Below are 19,955 nucleotides of genomic sequence, written 5' to 3' on the forward strand. Positions count from 1 at the left end.
ATTTTGTCCTTTACTGATATCCTAGCATACTTTTCTTAGTAGTGTTCTGGAAATGGCCTTTGAGACCCCCCCACCTTGTAGTTTATTAGCATACAGTTTCATGGCTTGCCTCGGTAAGAAGATAGAGGCATCCTCACATCTTCTGAAGGATCACTGTCCTCTTTAAGAATGAGAGGAATCCTGGGCAGAGTTACAGAGCTAACTTCTTTATAATATGTTCTTATTTTCAATCATTACTTGCTCCTTAAAACTCTCTTGCCTCAATGTCTTTATATAACTCTTCCCTCTGATTATAAGAATGACTAGATTGTCACCTTATTGCCTTTTACACTAGTACATTTTTTGAGTAAGGAATCAGTTGCTTCCATTCCCCCAACATCTGTTCTGTCTAGTCCTTTGTAATCTGGTGTCTGTCTGTATCACACGACAAAAACTGTTCTAGAAAGTTATGAATGGCTTCTAATTAACTGATTGCTCTCTTTTGCAGTTTAAAGGAACTACAAAAGCCTATGAATGTTTCTGTTTATTCTCTCTCATCTTAATAGTTTTTCTCTTGTTATTGGATAATTTTCAAAAGGATCCGTTTAATTTATTTTTCCTTTTCCATTGCTTCTAAAACTAAATGAAAATGACATGTTGAGACAATAAATTACAAATCTATAGCAGATCTGTAATTGTATATTTCACCCCTAATGGAAGAAGAAAGTGATGGTTCTGTATCATTTGTTACGAGATTGAATTTCCATAGCTTTAAAATATTAAAATTTATTTTATTTAAAATAAAATAGACACTTTCGCATGAACTCTGCTATCCTTATCAAAATTTTCTTTTGAGGGGTGGGAGGGGAAATGTGTCCACACTTTATAGGTAGAGTACTCTAAAACACAGTAAATAATCTTGCCCCTCATTTGGTAATCTTGTTTTTTTCTGACTTACTCCTTTGGTGTATTTGTGTATTGGGTTGTTTTGTTTTTATGTATATAGAGAGTGTATACATGTAGAGTCATGGGCTTGCACAAAGTTAAGAATAAGAAAATCAAACATTTATAAATTAGCTGAAGTAACTTTGATTTCAGTGTTATTTTTTTAAAGTTTAGGGCTATTTTTATTATAGAGCGTTAAAGTGATAAGTTTTTTGTGTTTTGGTTTTTTTTTTAGCTTGTCAGCCCATCTGCAGCTTACATTTACTGGTTTCTTCCACAAAAATGGTATGTACTTAAATATATTGGCATTCTAACAATAAAACGCCTTTGTAAATGTAAAAAAAATTATTTTGTGTATGTGTGTAAATTTATAAAATTAGACTTGGTGGAAAAAATGTCGATTCTGATAATTCAGTTTCTCTTTAGTTGACTTCTCCAACAATTTCAGTTACTACTTTCTGTGGTTGATGATGGGATGTGGGAGATGTAGTTTATACCTGTTTAAACTTTAAAAGTAGAGGTTCTTAAATTTTGTGTGTATAGAAATATTTTGGCAGTTTGTTTAAAATATGTATACCTGGACAAAGACTCGGATCTAGTAGGGTTTCGATACAGCTTAGGAGTCTGTGTTTTAATAAAGCACCAAGATAATTCAGAAATAGGTTGTTTGAGGAACAAATTTTAAGAAACTGGCTTAAAAGCTTTTGTAGGTGGACCATATATATAAAATCCTGTTCATAGCCTGATTTCCTTATTGCTTTCCTGCTAGCCATTTAAGTTTTAAGATTTTGAAATTGTTAAAATTATTCAGTGTTGTGTGTGATCATTCTTGAAGGTAAATGTTTGCTGTATGAAATTCCAACTCTTATCTCTAATAAACCATACTTTTTAGGACACTAATTGTTGATATAAAAAAAAAGCTATATAACATTATCTTACCCTACTCAGAGTCATCATCTTTCCAGAGGTTATAACTAGAAAATAATGGGAAAATCTTTTCAATACAATTAAATTTCTTAGATTTTGCCATTTTTTATTTCCAATATTTTTTGGACTTTAAATGGTCTTAGAACCTGAAATAGGTGAAGAGTCCCCTGAGTAGAATCCTTTCTGCATGAGCATTTTTAGTTGATGGTATTGCATCATATTTTTTTTTTTAATACAGTAATAATAAAATAGAAACAACTACTGCTACCAGTGGGATATATCAATATGTTAGATATTTTACAAAAAAAAGTATATAGTCTTAATTGTTACTTCATTAAAAGAGGTAAAAGCATGCTAGGTAAAGTTTCAGTTGGTTTCAAAATGGATAAAATGCTGCTTGACTTAATCCATCTTTATTATCGTGTAATGGAATGAAATCTTTTTAAGAAACATGTCAAGGTGATCATCCTTGGTATTGTTTAGTAAGAAATAAAGTTTAATAATAATATGGTTATATTAGAACAGTTTGATAACTAGTCAGGTTTTTTATGTAAGAATTTGAAATCTGGTCATACCTCTATTAGCTAATGTAACTTCTGGTTTTGCCTTAGATCTGGTCCATTTTTATATAGAAGTAAACTGAGGAGCATTTTTATGTTTTTTCCTAAATTACTTATAATCATCTTATAGAGTCCTTATTTCTAATCATTCTTTATACTTGGTTTTCTGTCATACTTTTAAAGTATATGGACTCTAATACTTTAAAGTTTATGGTTTGAATTTTATAGGTTCATTAGCCCTTTGTTCCCAGGGACGTACGTAAAACATATGTAAGTTATCCATAACTGAAATTGATGATGGATGTTAATTGAATATTTACTAATTAATATTGTTACTTGATTAATATTTAAGTTGAATTAATTTTACTTGAATTAGTTGAAATTAATTGGAGAGTAGTCTGATTAAACTTTTTTCCTGTCTACATGACAAAATACATAGAGTTCAAAATTGCTCAAATTCACTTGAAGTTTTTATTTTTTCTGATGTTAGAGGTAAATGAGAAAGTAAACTCTGTTGGTACTTCTGTTTCCAGAAAATAATTTCCCATTATAACTTTGAAAATTAGTGGAAGTTGGGAAGAAGCAGCTATATTGCCTCTCTTGTCTAATCAAGGTATATTTGTAGTTTTTTTTTTTTTAAGAAATAATATTTTTAAGAAATCAAGATAGAAAACCAACATCAAGATCCCTAAAATCTGATTATTTTTCCTTTTGTTTTTAAAATGAAGACTTTTGTTTATATATTACTATTTGAAACTGCTTAGAATGAATACACAAAGATTTTTAGGGTACTATTTTCATGGTGAGTATGGTTTGGAGAGCATTTTTGTTACTGCATTTTAAACACTGAATTTTTTTTTTTCCTGCCTGAATACAACTTTCAAAGAGACTGATTGTGTTTTATGCACACACCCTATATAAGAAGAATGTTTTTAAGTAGAAAAAAGTGTTGTCCAAAATCTCAGAAGGAAAATTATTTTTGTTTATGTTTATAGATTCAGCTGTTACAGTAGTTCTGTATATTATTGAAACCTAGTGATGATTGATTAAATAGTTTGAACTATTAATAATGCCTCTGGGATTAAAGACAAGTTATAGAGAAGTACTTTAGAACCTTAATTTGTAAAAGCCTTTGTCAGTTAATTGATAACAGAGAATATAGACATAATATTATTTAAAATTAAAATCCCTAAACTTTGTAAACCAAGAGAGATTCCCCTAGGTAGTAAATAATATCCTAAATTTAGCTATCCTGTTCAGGCTTTAGAGAAATTCTAGGGAAAAGGTAAAAAACTTTCTTTTGAAATGATAATATAGTTGTTTATATAACTTTTACATATGAAATCCATTATTTTAATTCCTTTGATCACAAGTCCTAGTCAAATCAAAGAACTTCTTGGTTTGATATTGCTGTGCATTCAAAATAAAAAATATATAATAGTAACTAGTTCAATTTAAGTGTATCTTAAAGTAAGTAATTTTTCTAATAATAGATTTTGGGAGAAGGAAAAAAATTTTAAATGTTTATTTTGTGTGTGGCTGTCTGTCTTGACTGTCTCATTTGTGTTTTCTGCCAAGAAGCTTTAACTGTATTTGTCAAAAACACTTTTCGACTAGTAGTTTATTATATTCTTATTATCATAAATGTTAAATCTTTATAGCCATATAATCAGTAAATGTTTTTAGTATTAATTAAAATAATTGAACATCTTATTTGAATCAAAAGGAAATCACAGTGTTGTAGGAAGGTAATTATAATTGTATTGTGAAAGGTTTATTTAAATGACTATATATAAAGGCTTTTAAAGAGTTTGTTGCAAATTGGAACTGGTTTTGGGGGAAAAAATGAGTAAACTTATGAGAAGTCTTTATTATAGGAAGTCTTTTTTTTGGAAATTCCCAGACTTCTTAGGAAAATGAGTACAATACTTATATTTTTAAACAAAAACATTTTTAAAGTTTTGATTTTCTATTTAGATAAGCCATCACAAAACTCAGAAAATGAACAAAATTCTGTTACCTTGGAAGTCCTGCTTGTGAAGGTTTGCCACAAAAAAAGAAAGGTAACATATAACACAATATTGGTAGATTGAGGAATAATTTTTTAATTGAGTATGTTCATGCATATATATTGTGCTTTTAAACCTTGAAAGCTTTTTCTTTTTTTTTTTGAGAGAGAGAGAGAGAGCATGTGGAGGGGAGGGGCAGAGGGAGAGGGTGCAGGAGAGTCCCAAGCCGACTCTGCAACAAGCACAGAGCATGGAGCCCAAGGAGGGGCTCAATCCCACAGCCCCAAGATCACAATCCGAGCTGAAACCAAGTTGGACGCCCAACCGACTGTGCCACTGAGGTACCCCAAACTTTGAAAGCTTTTAAATATGGTGATGGCTGAATTAAAAAACTGATAACCTTTTTTGCCAACTGTCCAGATCTTCATGTTTTTTCTGGGCTGGCTGAGGTATCTGCATAAAACTTTGTGCTATAGGAGTTTTACGTTGAAGGGAAGAAGCTATCTTTTAGCACCTTAGGACATAAATTCAGATGCTTCCCTACCACTTCGATCTCTCAGCTTTTTAGCAATTTGTACCAATTGAAATTTAAATAAGGGCTGCAAGAGTTTTTCCCAAAAGGATTACCTCTTGTAACACTACTCTCGGGCAAAGAAATTCTGTTGCCAGTGTTATTAGCCATTGACCTATTAATACATTGCCTCAAGTTTTTATTTATAAGGTCACATCTTTTCACCACAGAAACATGTTATGATAGTTAAATTTTCTCAGCAACCCACTAAAGCCAACAGATACACGTTTAGTAGCTTTAAGATCTTGGGTATTTTAAGATTAGGAATGACCTATATAGAGGTTCCTATTGTTGATGTTCTTCCAAAATCATAGTATGGTGACACAGGGCTTGAGCACTACTAAAGCACTGGTATGGAGTGGACTAAGGTGATAGGAGACAACAGTGTAAGTATATATTCAAAACTTTAACTTAAGAAATATCATTCCCCACTCCCATGCAATCTCCATATGCATGATAAGCAATGATGTGAACATTCTTGAAAATTCAGGCAAAAAAAAATGTGAATATAATTATAGTGTCCTTTTTGTGTTTCAAAAAAATAATAGGTGTAAACATTTGTTTAGAAGGATATACATAGGGGCACCTGGGTGGCTCAGTCATTAAGCATCTGCCTTCGGCTCAGGTCATGATCCCAGGGTCCTCGGATCGAGCCCCGCATCGGGCTCCCTGCTCAGCGGGAAGCCTGCTTCTCCCTCTCCCACTCCCCCTGTTTGTGTTCCCTCTCTTACGTGTCTCTGTCAAATAAATAAAATCTTAAAAAAAAAAAAAAAAAAAAGAAGGATATACATAACCAACTGCTAATACTAGTCATCTCTGGAGTTCTAGGACCTGGGGGAGGTGGGGGTAACTTACGTATTTCTCATTTTATACTTTTTTGTAGAGTGGAATTTTTTTTAAATATATATATATATATATATATATATTTTAAAGATTTTATTTATTTATTTGAGAGAGAGAATGAGATAGAGAGCATGAGAGGGGGGAGGGTCAGAGAGAGAGGCAGACTCCCTGCTGAGCAGGGAGCCCGACATGGGACTCGATCCCGGGACTCCAGGATCATGACCTGAGCCGAAGGCAGTCGCTTAACCAACTGAGCCACCCGGGTGCCCTTAATATATTAAGAATGTATTCTGTTTTCAAAAAGAAGCCACTATCTTGTTATAAAGGTCTTCCACATCTTCCAGTTTTTCAACTAAGCATAATTCCAGTTATATAATTACAAAATATTATTCATAAGATGAACAATATTGCTTCTATTAAGCAACATTTAAATACATGGATTTACTATTTCATAACATTGACAGTGGTGTTTTTATAATCACCTTTTTTCATTTCTAATGGTCCTATCAGTTATTTTGTTAAAATAGAAAATTTAAGGGGCGCCTGAGTGGCTCAGTCCGTTAAGTGTCTGCCTTCGGCTCAGGTCATGATCCGTCCTGGGATCGAGCCCCGCATCAGGCTCCCTGCTCAGCAGGAAGCCTGCTTCTTCCTCTCCCACTCCCCCTGCTTGTGTTCCCTCTCTTACTTTCTCTCTCTCTCTGTCAAACAAATAAATAAAATCTTTAGAAAAATAAAATAGGGGTGCCTGGGTGGCTCAGATGGTTAAGCGTCTGCCTTTGGCTCAGGTCATGATCCCAGGGTCCTGGGATCGAGTCCCGCATTGGGCTCCCTGCTCCTTGGGAGCCTGCTTCTCCCTCTGCGCCTCTCTCTCTTTCTCTGTCTCTCATGAATAAATAAATAAAATCTTTAAAAAAAAATCTATAAAAAAAATAAAATAGAAAATTTAAGGGAAAAGATTACTAATTTATATGAGCTTAACATTTTAAGCTTGGTTTTAATTCCATATTTCCAATTTATTTTTTATCCATATTTCTAATTTAAAACTATTTCAGATGACCATCAGCTAAATATTGGATATACTGTATCATTTTCATTATATTGAAGAAATCCTCAATAGTTAGTATTTGGGATATAGCTGTTCCAAATTTTCTTTTTGCTTCATCACAATTTTCAGAAGTATGGTTAGAATTTTAGCATGCCATTTGGTAACGATGTTTTCTATATCTGTGATTATAAGTTTTATTATAATTCTTACAATAATTGCACATGCATAAATAAGTATAATTTCATAATTTTGCCTTTGCAGGATGTAAGTTGTCCAATAAGGCAAGTTCCTACAGGTAAAAAGCAGGTGCCTTTGAATCCTGATCTCAATCAAACAAAACCTGGAAATTTCCCGTCCCTTGCAGTTTCCAGTAATGAATTTGAACCTAGTAACAGCCATATGGTGAAGTCTTACTCATTGCTATTTAGAGTGACTCGTCCAGGAAGAAGAGAGTTTAATGGAATGATTAATGGAGAAACCAATGAAAATATTGGTAATTTTTATTTTAATAGTTTTATTTTAAACTTTGCTTTTCCAAGGAAGAAAATGGTGCAGAACTAGAAGTAAATTGCATGCATTCTAAAGGCATGAAATGACCTCTATTTGCAGATATTTTACAGTCTGATGAGATAATTAATTTTATGGTAGAATACCCTAGAGCTTAAACGGTTGGCTGTTTTGCTGTACTAGGTATTTAATCTGTAAAGTTCTCATTTTTACATGATGAAACATATTTCATGTAGTAAAAAAAGTACATTGAACACTGGATGGAGAAGACTGGTATTTCAAATTAGTCTCTCAGCAAACAAAACAATGAATTCATCCCTCCCCCCCCACCACATTTTATTGTGAAAAATTTCATACATATGTGACTGTCCAAAGAGTTTTATGTAGTGAACATTGTCTACCCAGCACTTAGATTCTATAATTAAGATTTTATTATATTTGCTTATCACATATCTATCCTTCTGTCTTCCCAGCAGTTCTGAATCCACATTTGAGGTAATCATTCAACCAACATATAAGTGCTGGAAATACCAAGATCATTAAAACATTCAGTCCTATCCTCCAGAAGCTCACAAAAGCTGACCTAGAGTGCAGAGATAGATATAAATAATTGTAGCAAAATGATGTTGAATGGTATAATAGAGGTATATGTGAAGTTCAGTGGAGAGGCACCGTTGGGGAAATAATCTTTGAGTCTTGAAGTAGCCTTTGGAGTTGAAAAGTAACCATAAGTGAGGATTTTTTTCTCCTTGCCTAGTAAGGCCGTACACATACGGTAAAACATAAAATTGAAAAGTGTAAGTCTGGACATTATATCACAAATTAATTGTAATTTGTACCTAATTTGGGATAAGGGATCATATAAAAAAAAGACCTTTGTGTTTGAATATTTGACTTATAAGAAATGTTTGTGAAATTCAGATGTCAATGAAGAACTTCCAGCTAGAAGAAAACGAAATCGTGAAGATGGGGAAAAGACATTTGTTGCACAAATGACCGTATTTGATAAAAACAGGTAATGTTGATGGACAAGTGAGGTTCCCTTAATGTTCTAGAAATGTTTTTATTCTGAAGAATAATATAGTGGTGATATTTCTTTGCCTTTGTTTCTCTTTATTCTTATAAATGATAAAACAAGTTTGTAAATACTGAATTTTTCTCTTTGTCACATAGAAAGCAATAAACATAGATGAGTTGCTATTTGAATGGCTCAGTTAAGATTGTTTATTAGGCATGTCACTTCTGAGTGACATGCTTTGTCACTCTTTGTCAGACACTGTTCTAGGCAGTGAAAAGGCAACAAAATCCCTGCCTTCGTGGGACTTAACTTCTAGTGGAAGAAACAGATACCACCAGCCAGAAATTACAGTAACTCACTATTGATGAGTGCTGTGAAGAAAAATACAGAGAATAAATGTTTGTTTTATAGAGAAAGGTCTAGGAGAAGGTAATATTTGAAAGAGACCTGAATGAAATGGGCCATGTGCAAATCTTGAGGTTATGTATTATCAAATTAAGGAAGAAATCTGTGTGTTGTCATCGTGTGGCTCTGTGTATTTGGCACAGGGTAGCAAAGAACACCTGGATTTGTCACCATCTCCAGTTTTTTCACTGGGGAGTGAAGCATCTTAGTGCCAGTAAAAGAATATCTAGGAGGCAAAGGCAGCATTCTTTTTTGACAGGATTGGAGAATGGAACCTGTAATGTGCCATGAGTTCTTGTTTTTGTCTTCTTGCTGGTAGTTAACACAGTTCACTGTTAGTTAGGCATAGGGGAAAGAGGCAAGTAAAGCAATTAGTACATTCCTCCTACTCTTTAAAAAGTATTGTCGCTTATTAGCCACCAGGTGAGGAAAGTTACAAGTCTTTTAATAGGAAAGCAAAGATGGTTAGGATAATGCCATAAATGCTGGCTACTGTATTGCTGTATTGTGTTAGAATAAATCACTTAATATTACTATTAGAATATATCACTTTATATTAAACCATTATAGTGTCTTAAAGTCAGAAATTTGTAGGTTAGAGATTTAAATGGGAAACAATAGAAACATGTTTTAGGAAATCATAGTTAAAGTTTATGGGAGAAGCAACTGGGATGTGACACAGTGGGCTTCATTGATGTTGGTCAGTATTCTGTTTTAGGCAGCATGGGGGTGGGTATTGTGTGCTTTTTAAAATTCTTTCTGCCTTACACATGTATTAACATATTCCTTGTATGTATGAAATGCTGCTTTCTATTTAATGACTAAAAGTACCAAGTAGAAACCATGGGGGAGTTTTCCCCCGATAATTTTGAAAATTTCTAAACTATAAAAAAGTTGAACAATATAGATAGATCATTAATACCCACATGCCCTTTAACTAGATTCATCAGTCATTAACATTTTACCACATTTGCTTTATTTGTGTGTATTTAATCTTGTGCTTAACCATTTTAAAGTTAGAATGTGACATACTACTTCATTCCTCACTCCTGAACATTTCAGTATGTATCTCCTAAAAACAAGGACAGTTTCCTTCATAACCACTGGTGTAACCAATACACCTGTCATACTCAGGAACTTTAACATAACACAACAAATACTATCCCCAGTTGACCACAATAATGCCCCTCGTAGCTGTCCCATCTCCACCCCCACCCCACGGGTTGTGATCTATAGCAAGTTGCCATATCCAGTCTCCTTCCAGTTGGGATATTTGTCCAACCCTTTGTTTTCTCTTTTGTTTTTGCCTTTTGTGAAACTTTTTATTGTTAATTATAATTCGAATATTGCCTTTTTTTACATGATATTCCTTTCAGGTGTACAACATAGTGATTCCAACAATTGCATACATTTTGTGGTGCTCACCACGATAAGTGTAGTCACCATAGAAAGTTATTACAGTATGATTGACTGTATTCCGTATCTCATACTTCTCATCCCTGTGACTTATTTATTTTATAACTGGAAGTTTTTACCTCCTAATCCCCTTCACCTATTTTGCTTTTCCCCCACACTCCTCCCCTCTGGCAACCACTAGTTTGTTTTCTGTATTTATGAGTCTGTCTTTCTCTTTTCGTTGTTATTTGTGACACTTTTTTAAAGTACAGGCCTGGGGGTGTGGGGGGATGGGTGCCTGGTGATGGGTATTAAAGAGGGCATGTATTGAATGGAGCACTGGGTGTTATATGCAGACAATCATGGAACACTACATCAAAAACTAAATGATGTATGGTGATTAACATAACATAATAAAATTTTAAAAAATTAAAGTACAGGCCTGTAGTTCTACAAAATGTCTCTCAGTTTATGATTAGATTCAGGTTAAACATTTTGGGCAGGATACCCTGAACAGTAATGTGTTCTTTGTGTACATCACAGATGCAGGTAAAATTAGGTTTGATCACTTGGTTATGGTGGTGGTCACAGTATTTCTCCATTGTAACGGTATCTTTTCCCTTTAATTAATTAATACATAATTTCTATGGTAATCTCAGTTTCAACTGGGTAAATGTGCATTTTCTGCCCAAAAACCTTCCACCCAAAAGTTTAGCATCCATCAGTGATTCTTGCTTGAAAAAATTATTCCTATGGCAGCTGCCAAAATGTTAACATTCTGTCATTTCTTCCATGTTTATAGGCATTTTTTCCTATAAAATAGAAGAGCATTCCTCTCAACTTATTTTTATCAATTTTTTAATCAGTATTTCTTCTTAATCAGTAACAAATTCCATTTTTATTCATTCTGCTTTAATCTACTCATGTTGTTATTCATTTTAATGCTCAGGTTGTCCCAAATTTAGTCAGGAGGAGCCCCTCTAAACAGGGTCCTATATGTCTTTTTTACTTAATTTTTTGTTGTTTTTCCTTATTTTCTGAATAGTAAGATAGCCCAGGCTTACATTCTCCCTCTCCTACTTCTGCTCTGGAATTGGCCATTTCTTCAGTCTTGATTCCCTTTTTTTTCCTTTTAAAGATTTTATTTATTTGAGAGAGAGCAAGCATGCACTAGTGTGAACGAGGGGAGTGTGAGGGGGAGGGAGAGGATCTCAAGCAGGCTTTGCTTAGTGCAGAGCCCGACATGGGGGTTGGGCTTGATCTCATGACCCTGAGATCATGACCTGAGCCAAAACCAAGAGTCAGATGCTTAACTGACTGAGCCACCCAGGTGTCCCCCACCCCCTTGCCTTTTTTTTTTTTTTTTTTAAGTGGGCTCCACAGTGTGGAGCCCAAAAAAATATTTTTTATTTTTTAAAGTAATGTCTGTACCCAGCATGGGGCTTGAACTCACAACCCCAGGATCAAGAGTTGCAGGTTCTTCTGACTGAGCCAGTCAGGCGCTCCTAGTCTTGATTCCTTTTAATGGAGGAAAAGTATTTGCAAGCCAAGATCTGAGGAGTTAGATGTGTAAAAAGTTCTTTTTATAATCTCAAAGAAGTTAAGGTCTCCTTAAAGAATGACCACAATTCAAAAACCATATAGAAAAAGTATGAAATATTAAGCAAAATTAAAAACTTATTCTGAAAACAAAAAAGTCCTCTTAAACTAAGTCAAAAATAAAATGACAAGGATGACAAGGGAGAATTAACTTCAACTCCTACTGTAGATTGATGTCTCATTTCTTTAATGTAATAAGATCATACTCATTAAAATACCACAGCCCAGTAGAAGAATGAGCTAGAGATAAAATAAAAATGTTTACAAAAAAGGAAAATATATGTGGTTCTTAAACATTTAAAAGATAAGACATCTGAATATAAAAGTACACTGAGATGTCATTTTTTCACTTACCAGTTTGGCAGAGATCAAAAAACTGATAAAGCACTGTTGATGAGGCTGTGGGAAAAAAGGCCTCCTCATGCATTACAGGTAGGAGAGTAAATTGGATTGTAGCTATCAAATGTACAACTATAAACTAGAATATTATGTAGCCATGTAAATGCATGAGGGAAGCTTCGTTTCAGTTTAGAAGTATATGAATGTATTATTACCTATACAAATACATAAAAATAGCTTTTTAAAATGTTAAGTTGAATAGCTTTACTACTACACTGTTGAAGTAGAATAAATTCAAGGCGCACAGCATAAAGACAAAAATTCTTAAGTCTCAAAATCATTTGGTATTAAGATCAGACTTAGAGATAGGCTACCCAGATTCAGTTGCTAGCGCTGCCTACTTTGTCACCTTAAGTCAAGCTACTTAATCTTTTTGCGTCAGTTTCTTCTTCTGAAGAGTGGAGTAATCTACTTCATAGAGTTGGGAAAATTAAGTGAAACATGTAAAGTCTTCCAAATAATGCCTGGCACATAGTAAGCACTCAATAAATGTTAGCTGTCCTAACAGAACTATTCTAAGACTGATGAAGAGAAACCAGATTCTTGTGACATACAATTAATCATTGAGCATGGTTGAAGAATGGTGTTTAGGGTAGTAGTGTTACCAGTGTTAAAAGGTATGAAAAAAAATAATACAAACTGTATGTACACACACATATATGCACACATACGTTAAAACTATACTGTGAGTATGGGCATAATTCTTTGATTCAACTTGTATTTCATTCATTTATTCATCCATGAAATGTTTATTGAGCACCTATATGTGCCAGGTGCCCCCAGGATCTTATAGTTACTAGAGTCATAATCATCAAGTTTACTGGTCATGAATGAAATTCAAGAATTCTAGTTCAAATTTTTTCAATAGTCAGAAATGACACAGGCATAATTCTTAGTGGTTACCTAACGCAAGTATTGTAACACTGTTGTTATCCCATTTTCTTAAAGTATAAAGCCTACACTTGTGCTTTATACTTAATGTTTAAAATTTACCAAGTTTTGAGAATTTAGGCATATATTATATGTTAGTATAATAAGTTGTATCTGACTAGCCACAGTAATGAAATAATTCTCTAGTAGTAATAGTTATTAGTGCAAATCAAAATTGCTTTTGTCAGGAATGGAGAGTAGGTATATTTCAAAATTTCGTTGGGTATGTAAGCTAGTTTATAAATTTAATAAATGCTCTTTAGTATAAATCTGAAGATGTAGAATTTGTGTACTTACAGTAATACACAGGTTACTTTAAAGTGTATGTGTTTGTCTAACAGGCGCTTACAGCTTTTAGATGGGGAATATGAAGTAGCCATGCAGGAAATGGAAGAATGTCCAATAAGCAAGAAAAGAGCAACATGGGAGACTATTCTTGATGGGAAGGTATGGACTGCTTAGAAGGTGGAGCACATTATAGTCATGAACTCCCATTTTTGATTGATGTTTTCTTTCCCAGATGCAAATTCATGTTGGAAGTAGGGTCCTTTGTGTTTATACTTTGAAATACACAAGTAAAGATTACCTAGTCAAAGTATTCAATGGAAAGCACTGTCCTTGGAGCCAGAGTACTAGGTTCAAATCTCCACACCTAGCTGTGTGGCATTCTGGCAAGTTATTTAAGCTTTTGTGTGTCAGTTTTCTCATCTAGAAAACGAGGCATAGAATTGATGGATTAAATGAAATAAATATGCTTAGCATCGTGCCTGGCATAAAATAAGTGCTCAATAAATGTTAACTACTATTATACCTGCAACCAGTACTACACTATGTGTTAGCTAACTTGAATTAAAAACAACAGCAACAACAAACTGTTGTAAATCCTGCTCATAGTAACAGCAGGCAACATATGATGACCAATAATGCATTTGTCAAGAAATCTGCAGAACTTAGATAAATCATACTTAAAGTAACTTTTCTGAGACTTAAAAGAATAAATATATTTCTTGGGTAGGCAGACGCAATGGAATAAATTAGTCATTTATTTCCAAATATGTTATGTTAGTGTGCCATCACAAACAAAATCCTAGGATTTTTTTAAGCCTTAAAATTAGTCTCAAGTTAATCTAGGACAATATGTAATAATAGTAAGGAATATTGTGGAAGTTTTCTAAGAACATTTACTTAACGGATAGTAGAACATACTATAAAGGTAAAAAAAAAAACAAACCAAAAAACCTTAAATTGTATGGTATAATAAACATAGGAATAGATGAGTGGATCACTGAAGCATTGTTTTAAAATAGTTCCATGTGCATTTGGACTTCAGCCTGTGATAAAATTGGTATTAGATCTGTGTGGAAAAGATCATTCATTCATTGTGACAGAACTGGTCTCTAGCCATCTGAAAATAAACTTAGACCTCATAAATTCCAGAAGACTCATAAATGAAATGTAAAAATTAACATTACGTAACTTCAGAAAAAAATGGAGATGAATATTAATATAATCTTAATATGAAGAAAGCTCTTACAAGTATGATGCAAAAGTTAGAAAGCATAAAATAACTAATGAAAGTGAATCATTTCTCCACTAAAAATCTAAAGTTAAAAACAAGTGATAGGCCAGGGAAAAAGTAACATACAAAAAGCTAATATGAATGTGTAATTTTATAAATCAATAATAAAAATAAGCAATCTAATTAGAAAAATGGTTAAAGGACAATCAGGCGATTCTTACGGCAACAAGTATAGATGACTAGCTAACAAGCTTTTAAAAAGATTCAACCTTCTTAGTATTCAAAGACGTGTAAACAAAATCAGAGATAATACTTCACTAATTTGACAAAAAGATTGACAGTGTCTAGTTTGAGATGTGAGGACATGTATTCTCACATAATGCTTCAATGTGAGAATAACTGGGGATAGCCTTACTGGAGGGCAGACTGGCAATATGGATGACATTTTAAATTGTGTTTATAGGCATTAACAATTAAGCCCAGTTCCTCAATTTTGTCACAAGGTATAGTAACTGGTTAACTGAAAAGATGTAGATTTTTACAGTGGAGAAATGATTCACTTTCATTAGTTATTTTATTTTGACAGATGCTGTCAAAAATTTTTAAGTAGTGAGAAGTTGGAAATACCTTAAATCTAAAAAGATAGTTTAAAAAGAACAATACTTTGACAATAAGATTTCCATGGTATTTCGTTTTTACTTAATAATATACATATTCCTACTTTTTCTAAAATTAATGGTGGTTACCTCTAGGTGATGGGATTTTAAATTTTTATTTTTTATGCTTATCTGTAGTGTTTGAATTTCATGCAGTTGTTCATTATGTTTTAAATTTCTTTTAAAGTTTAAATTTTTATTCACAAGAAAATAAGAATTACATGAGTTGTTGGTTTTTCCCAAGAAATTGAAACAATAGGGCATCCCTTTAAAGTCAGAGCATTTAGATTTGGTTCTTTTTAAAAGCTTTGTGGTATTCTTTTAAATAAATGTCTCATAATTTACTAAACCAATGCTATTTTAATGGATAATTCAATTATATTAATTTTTTTTTTTACCTTTTCACAAATGTGAATATACTAGTACATATATCTTTATGCATTGCAAATATTTTTATGAGATAAATACCTAGATATGGGGAGACTTACTTTTTCAAAACTGGTTTATGAAAGCACACTTTTACTTCATTCCTGTCCAAAATTAATAGTTTTAAGAGGATTATTTGTAATAAAGATGTAGGAGTTTAGGCTTGTATGGCAGTAAAAGAAACAGGTTTCTTTTCTTTCTTTTTTTTTTTAAGATTTTATTTATTTATTTGAGAGAGGGAATGGGCAGAGGGAGAGGGAGAAGCAGACTCCCCGCTGAATAGGGAGCCCGATGTAGGGCTCCATTCCAGGACCCTGGGATCATGACCTGAGCCAAAGGCAGCTGCTTAACTGATTGAGCCACCCAGGTGTCCCATTAAACAGGTTTCTATGGAAGAGCATGAAAGCAGTCTTTCAGAAGATTATTTGGTCTTCTATCTATGAATTGAGAAGTAAAAATTAGAAGGAGGAGAGCAGCTGAGATACTGTAGTAATAAGGTAGTAAGGATCTATACTTGGTGATTATATAAGAGAAACAAAAGAAAAATAGGAGTCAAATGTAATTCTGAAGTTTTTAGGTTAGGGTTCCTGGTAGAATGATAATGCTAGGAACAAAACTAATTATACCTGGGAAGGAAAGAAAATAGAATCATGTCTAAATATATTTTTAGTTCAAGGTGACATTGATGTCATCCAAATGGCAATGTCCAAAAGGCAGTTGAGATATACAGTTTTGGACCTCCAGTATAAAGAATGGAGAATCAATTTGGGATCATCAGCCTTAAGTAAATCCTTAAGGACAGGTGAGAGATTAGGGCAAATGGCTAAATATTAGCTAGGAATTAAGGAGACCAGGAGAAGAGTCATCTTCTAAGTGATTAGAGGTTGAGGAGGAAAGCCAAGAGAGTTCAGAGTCCCAAAACCCAAACAGGAGAAACAAGGGCAGCTGTCGTTGAAGCTGAAGAAGTCAGGGAAAATTACTAATCTCTGTAAGCGTTCAATTTACAAAAAGAAAGTAGTTGGTCATCTCACAGGTGGCAAACCGGCAGGCTTTGGTTACCACAGTTTTTCTGTTTTTAAAACCATTTTTCATTGACTACCAACATGTAAGAATAGGAAGATTTCCCATGAGAACTTGGATTTCTGAATTCTTTTGAAAAAATCTGAAAATCTGGCTGTGCTGGGGCTCTGTTTGCACATGGCAACAATTCATCCATTGCTGTTAAGTGGCTGCCTCTTCAGGCAACCTGAGCCTTCTGGAACTTCAGTCTGTACTGCGCCATATATGTGCTTGACTTGCCTGGCCATCTCTGTCGGCATTTTAGGTTTTCAAATCCACATTAATTTATCATAATAGGTATCAGGAGGTTTTTTTTGTTCCTATGATTTCTTTCAATTCATTATGTGGAACCTTCACTCTTTTCATATGTTTTCTTTTTTAGAGGCTGCCTCCATTTGAAACATTTTCTCAGGGACCTACGTTGCAGTTCACTCTTCGTTGGACAGGAGAAACCAGTGACAAATCTACAGCTCCTATTGCCAAGCCTCTTGCCACTAGAAATTCAGAGAGTCTTCATCAAGAAAACAAGCCTGGTTCAGTTAAACCTACTCAGACCATAGGTAAGAAAACATTGCTGTCAAAATAGTACTTTGCAAGGGTGCCTGGCTGGCTCGGAATAACTCTTGATCTCGGGATTGTGAGTTTGAGCCCCACATTGGGTGTAGAGGTTACCAAAAAAAATAAATAAACTTAAAATAATAGTAATGTTTTGTAGAGTTAGCACTTGGCTTCAGATTAATTTGTTTGCCATTTGCTCTAATAATTATTCTTTGGGAAATATCAGCAGTTCTTTATGTTTTGTGACAGATGTATCTGGGAATTTTTTTTAAAAAACTTGAAAAGCATGATGAGAAATATATAGTGTATATATAGTATATGTATATATACATATATATATATATATATATATATATATATATGCCATATGTTATATAACACCATCTATAGATAGCCTCATGTCAATTTAGGACAAGTTTTTCCACCAAATAAATTTCTCTGAAGCTCATGAGAAAAACAGTTGGTTTTCATACCTTTTTAGATTTTGGAACTGCAGCTATATAAAGGGTTTTGGAACTGTATGCTTTTTATAATTCATGTAAAGATTTGTATATGTTGTAGAACTGAATTCAGTATTTCAGAGTGTTTTTACAGTTTTAGGGCTGGAAGAGGATCATCATAACTTGAATTTTACCAGGTTAAATTTTGCAGGAAATTTTTAGAGGAAAAAGACTTACAAATGGAGTTAACTCTGCTGAGTTAAGGCTCAGGTGCAGTGTAGTGTTCTGTCATCTTGTATCTGCCTGATAGGAACACTGCCCTCAATTGAGAGCATCTATATGTTTTTATCTAACTATTTAAAGAAGACAGAAGGCTTAAGACAGCTGTCTTTGACATTGACCACTCATGTCCACTCATTGTAAGTTACTGTTAATGAGTCAAAGAGATGTAAGAAATGGCCTGTGTTAGAGCAAAGATTTCCCAAGTAAATTGTGGTCTGGGCACTTCTTAAAGTACTCTGTGGCCAGTCTAATAGGTAAGTGTTTCAAAGAAACTGAGAAAGAAAGTTTTATACAAAATTGTACATATGAGGGCGCCTGGGTGGCTCAGTCGGTTGAGCGACTGCCTTCGGCTCAGGTCATGATCCCGGGGTCCTGGGATCGAGTCCCGCGTCGGGCTCCCTGCTCTGCGGGTAGCCTGCTTCTCCCTCTCCCACTCCCCCTGCTTGTGTTCCCTCTCTCGCTGTGTCTCTCTCTGTCAAATAAATAAATAAAATCTTTAAAAAAAAAAAAAAAAATTGTACATATGAAATGGTTAGTTATGTCAGGGAAAAGAAAAACATTTTAAGTCTGTAAAGAAATATACCAAAATTATTAATCCATTATCTTTTGGATTTGGGGTGATACTAATACAGTCATTTTTAATTTTTGTTAAATCAACACTTGGTGGATATCTGCTCACTGTTGTGCATTGAGAATACAAAGACCAATCAAAACCACCTCTGATCTCAGAGTGCTTTTAAAATATTATAGCGACTTGGGGCGCCTGGGTGGCTCAGTTGTTACGCATCTGCCTTCGGCTCAGGTCATGGTCCCAGGGTCCTGGGATCGAGCCCCGCATCGGGCTCCCTGCTCCGCGGGAAGCCTGCTTCTCCCTCTCCCGCTCCCCCCGCTTGTGTTCCCTCTCTCGCTGTGTCTCTCTGTCATATAAATAAATAAAATCTTTAAAAAAAAAAATATTATAGCGACTACATATAATTACTTGGGGTTACTTTCATAATGGTTTAGAATATAAGAGGTGGGTTTTTTTTATTACTATTATTTTGGGGGGGGTGGAGAGGGAGAGAGATGGACTTTTAAAGGGAAAAAATGGGTCCTGCCAGTAAAGACCTTAATAACTTGAGGATGAGAACAAAACTTGTGTTAAGTGGGGCACCTGGGTGGCTCAGTTGGTTAAGCGTCCCACTCTTGGTTTCGACTCGGGTCATGATCTCAAGGTTGTGAGATCGAGCCCCGCATAGGGCTCCTCACTCAGCGTGGAGTCTGCTTCAGATACTCTCTCCCTCTCCTGTTTGTGTGTGCACTCTCTCTCCAATAAAGAAATCTTTTTTTTTTTTTTAAGGTTTTATTTATTTGACAGAGAGAAAGAGAGCCAGAGAGGGAACACAAGCAGGGGGAGTGGGAGAGGGAGAAGCAGGCTTCCCTCCGAGCAGGGAGCCTGATGCGGGGCTCGATCCCAGGACCCTGGGATCATGACCTGAGCCACCCAGGCGCCCCTCAAATAAAGAAATCTTAAAAAAATAAAATTTAAAAAAATTTTGTTAAGTACTGTAGGTAGAATTCTTTGAAAACTTTAATGTTTAGTTTTACAAGATATATTATTTCACTTTTTATAAGCACGTATTTGTATTAAATATAAAAGTATATATTTTCAGCTGTTAAAGAATCATTGAATACAGACCTACAAACAAGAAAAGAAAAAGATACTTCAAATGAAAACCGACAAAAATTAAGAATATTTTATCAGGTAAACATAACTCGCCCTTCTTTTTTAAGTAATCATGAAATGCCTTTGTTTTGCATGTTACATCTGAAATATTTTGGCATATTTAAATGAAAAGAATGTCTCTAATTTGGTTTTCTTTGTAAATTGTTTTAAGTATTTC

At 34.2% G+C, this 19,955-nt stretch overlaps 2 protein-coding genes across 3 annotated transcripts in view; one reads left to right on the plus strand and one right to left on the minus strand.

Annotated features, from left to right (window-relative positions):
- Positions 1–19,955, plus strand: part of SUZ12 (SUZ12 polycomb repressive complex 2 subunit) — a 43,984-nt gene that overhangs the window by 15,315 nt on the left and 8,714 nt on the right. For both annotated transcript variants that reach the window (XM_021704591.2, XM_044921933.1), the window contains 7 exons: positions 1,160–1,209; positions 4,389–4,474; positions 7,141–7,372; positions 8,308–8,401; positions 13,474–13,579; positions 17,175–17,352; positions 19,725–19,816. In XM_021704591.2, coding sequence (XP_021560266.1) covers positions 1,160–1,209; positions 4,389–4,474; positions 7,141–7,372; positions 8,308–8,401; positions 13,474–13,579; positions 17,175–17,352; positions 19,725–19,816 — 838 coding nt within the window. The remainder of the gene's footprint in view (positions 1–1,159; positions 1,210–4,388; positions 4,475–7,140; positions 7,373–8,307; positions 8,402–13,473; positions 13,580–17,174; positions 17,353–19,724; positions 19,817–19,955) is intronic.
- Positions 1–19,955, minus strand: part of CRLF3 (cytokine receptor like factor 3) — an 87,289-nt gene that overhangs the window by 8,540 nt on the left and 58,794 nt on the right. The window lies entirely within an intron of this gene.

The sequence above is a fragment of the Neomonachus schauinslandi genome, chromosome 15, assembly GCF_002201575.2.
Source record: "Neomonachus schauinslandi chromosome 15, ASM220157v2, whole genome shotgun sequence".
NCBI classification, from domain to species: Eukaryota; Metazoa; Chordata; class Mammalia; order Carnivora; family Phocidae; genus Neomonachus; species Neomonachus schauinslandi.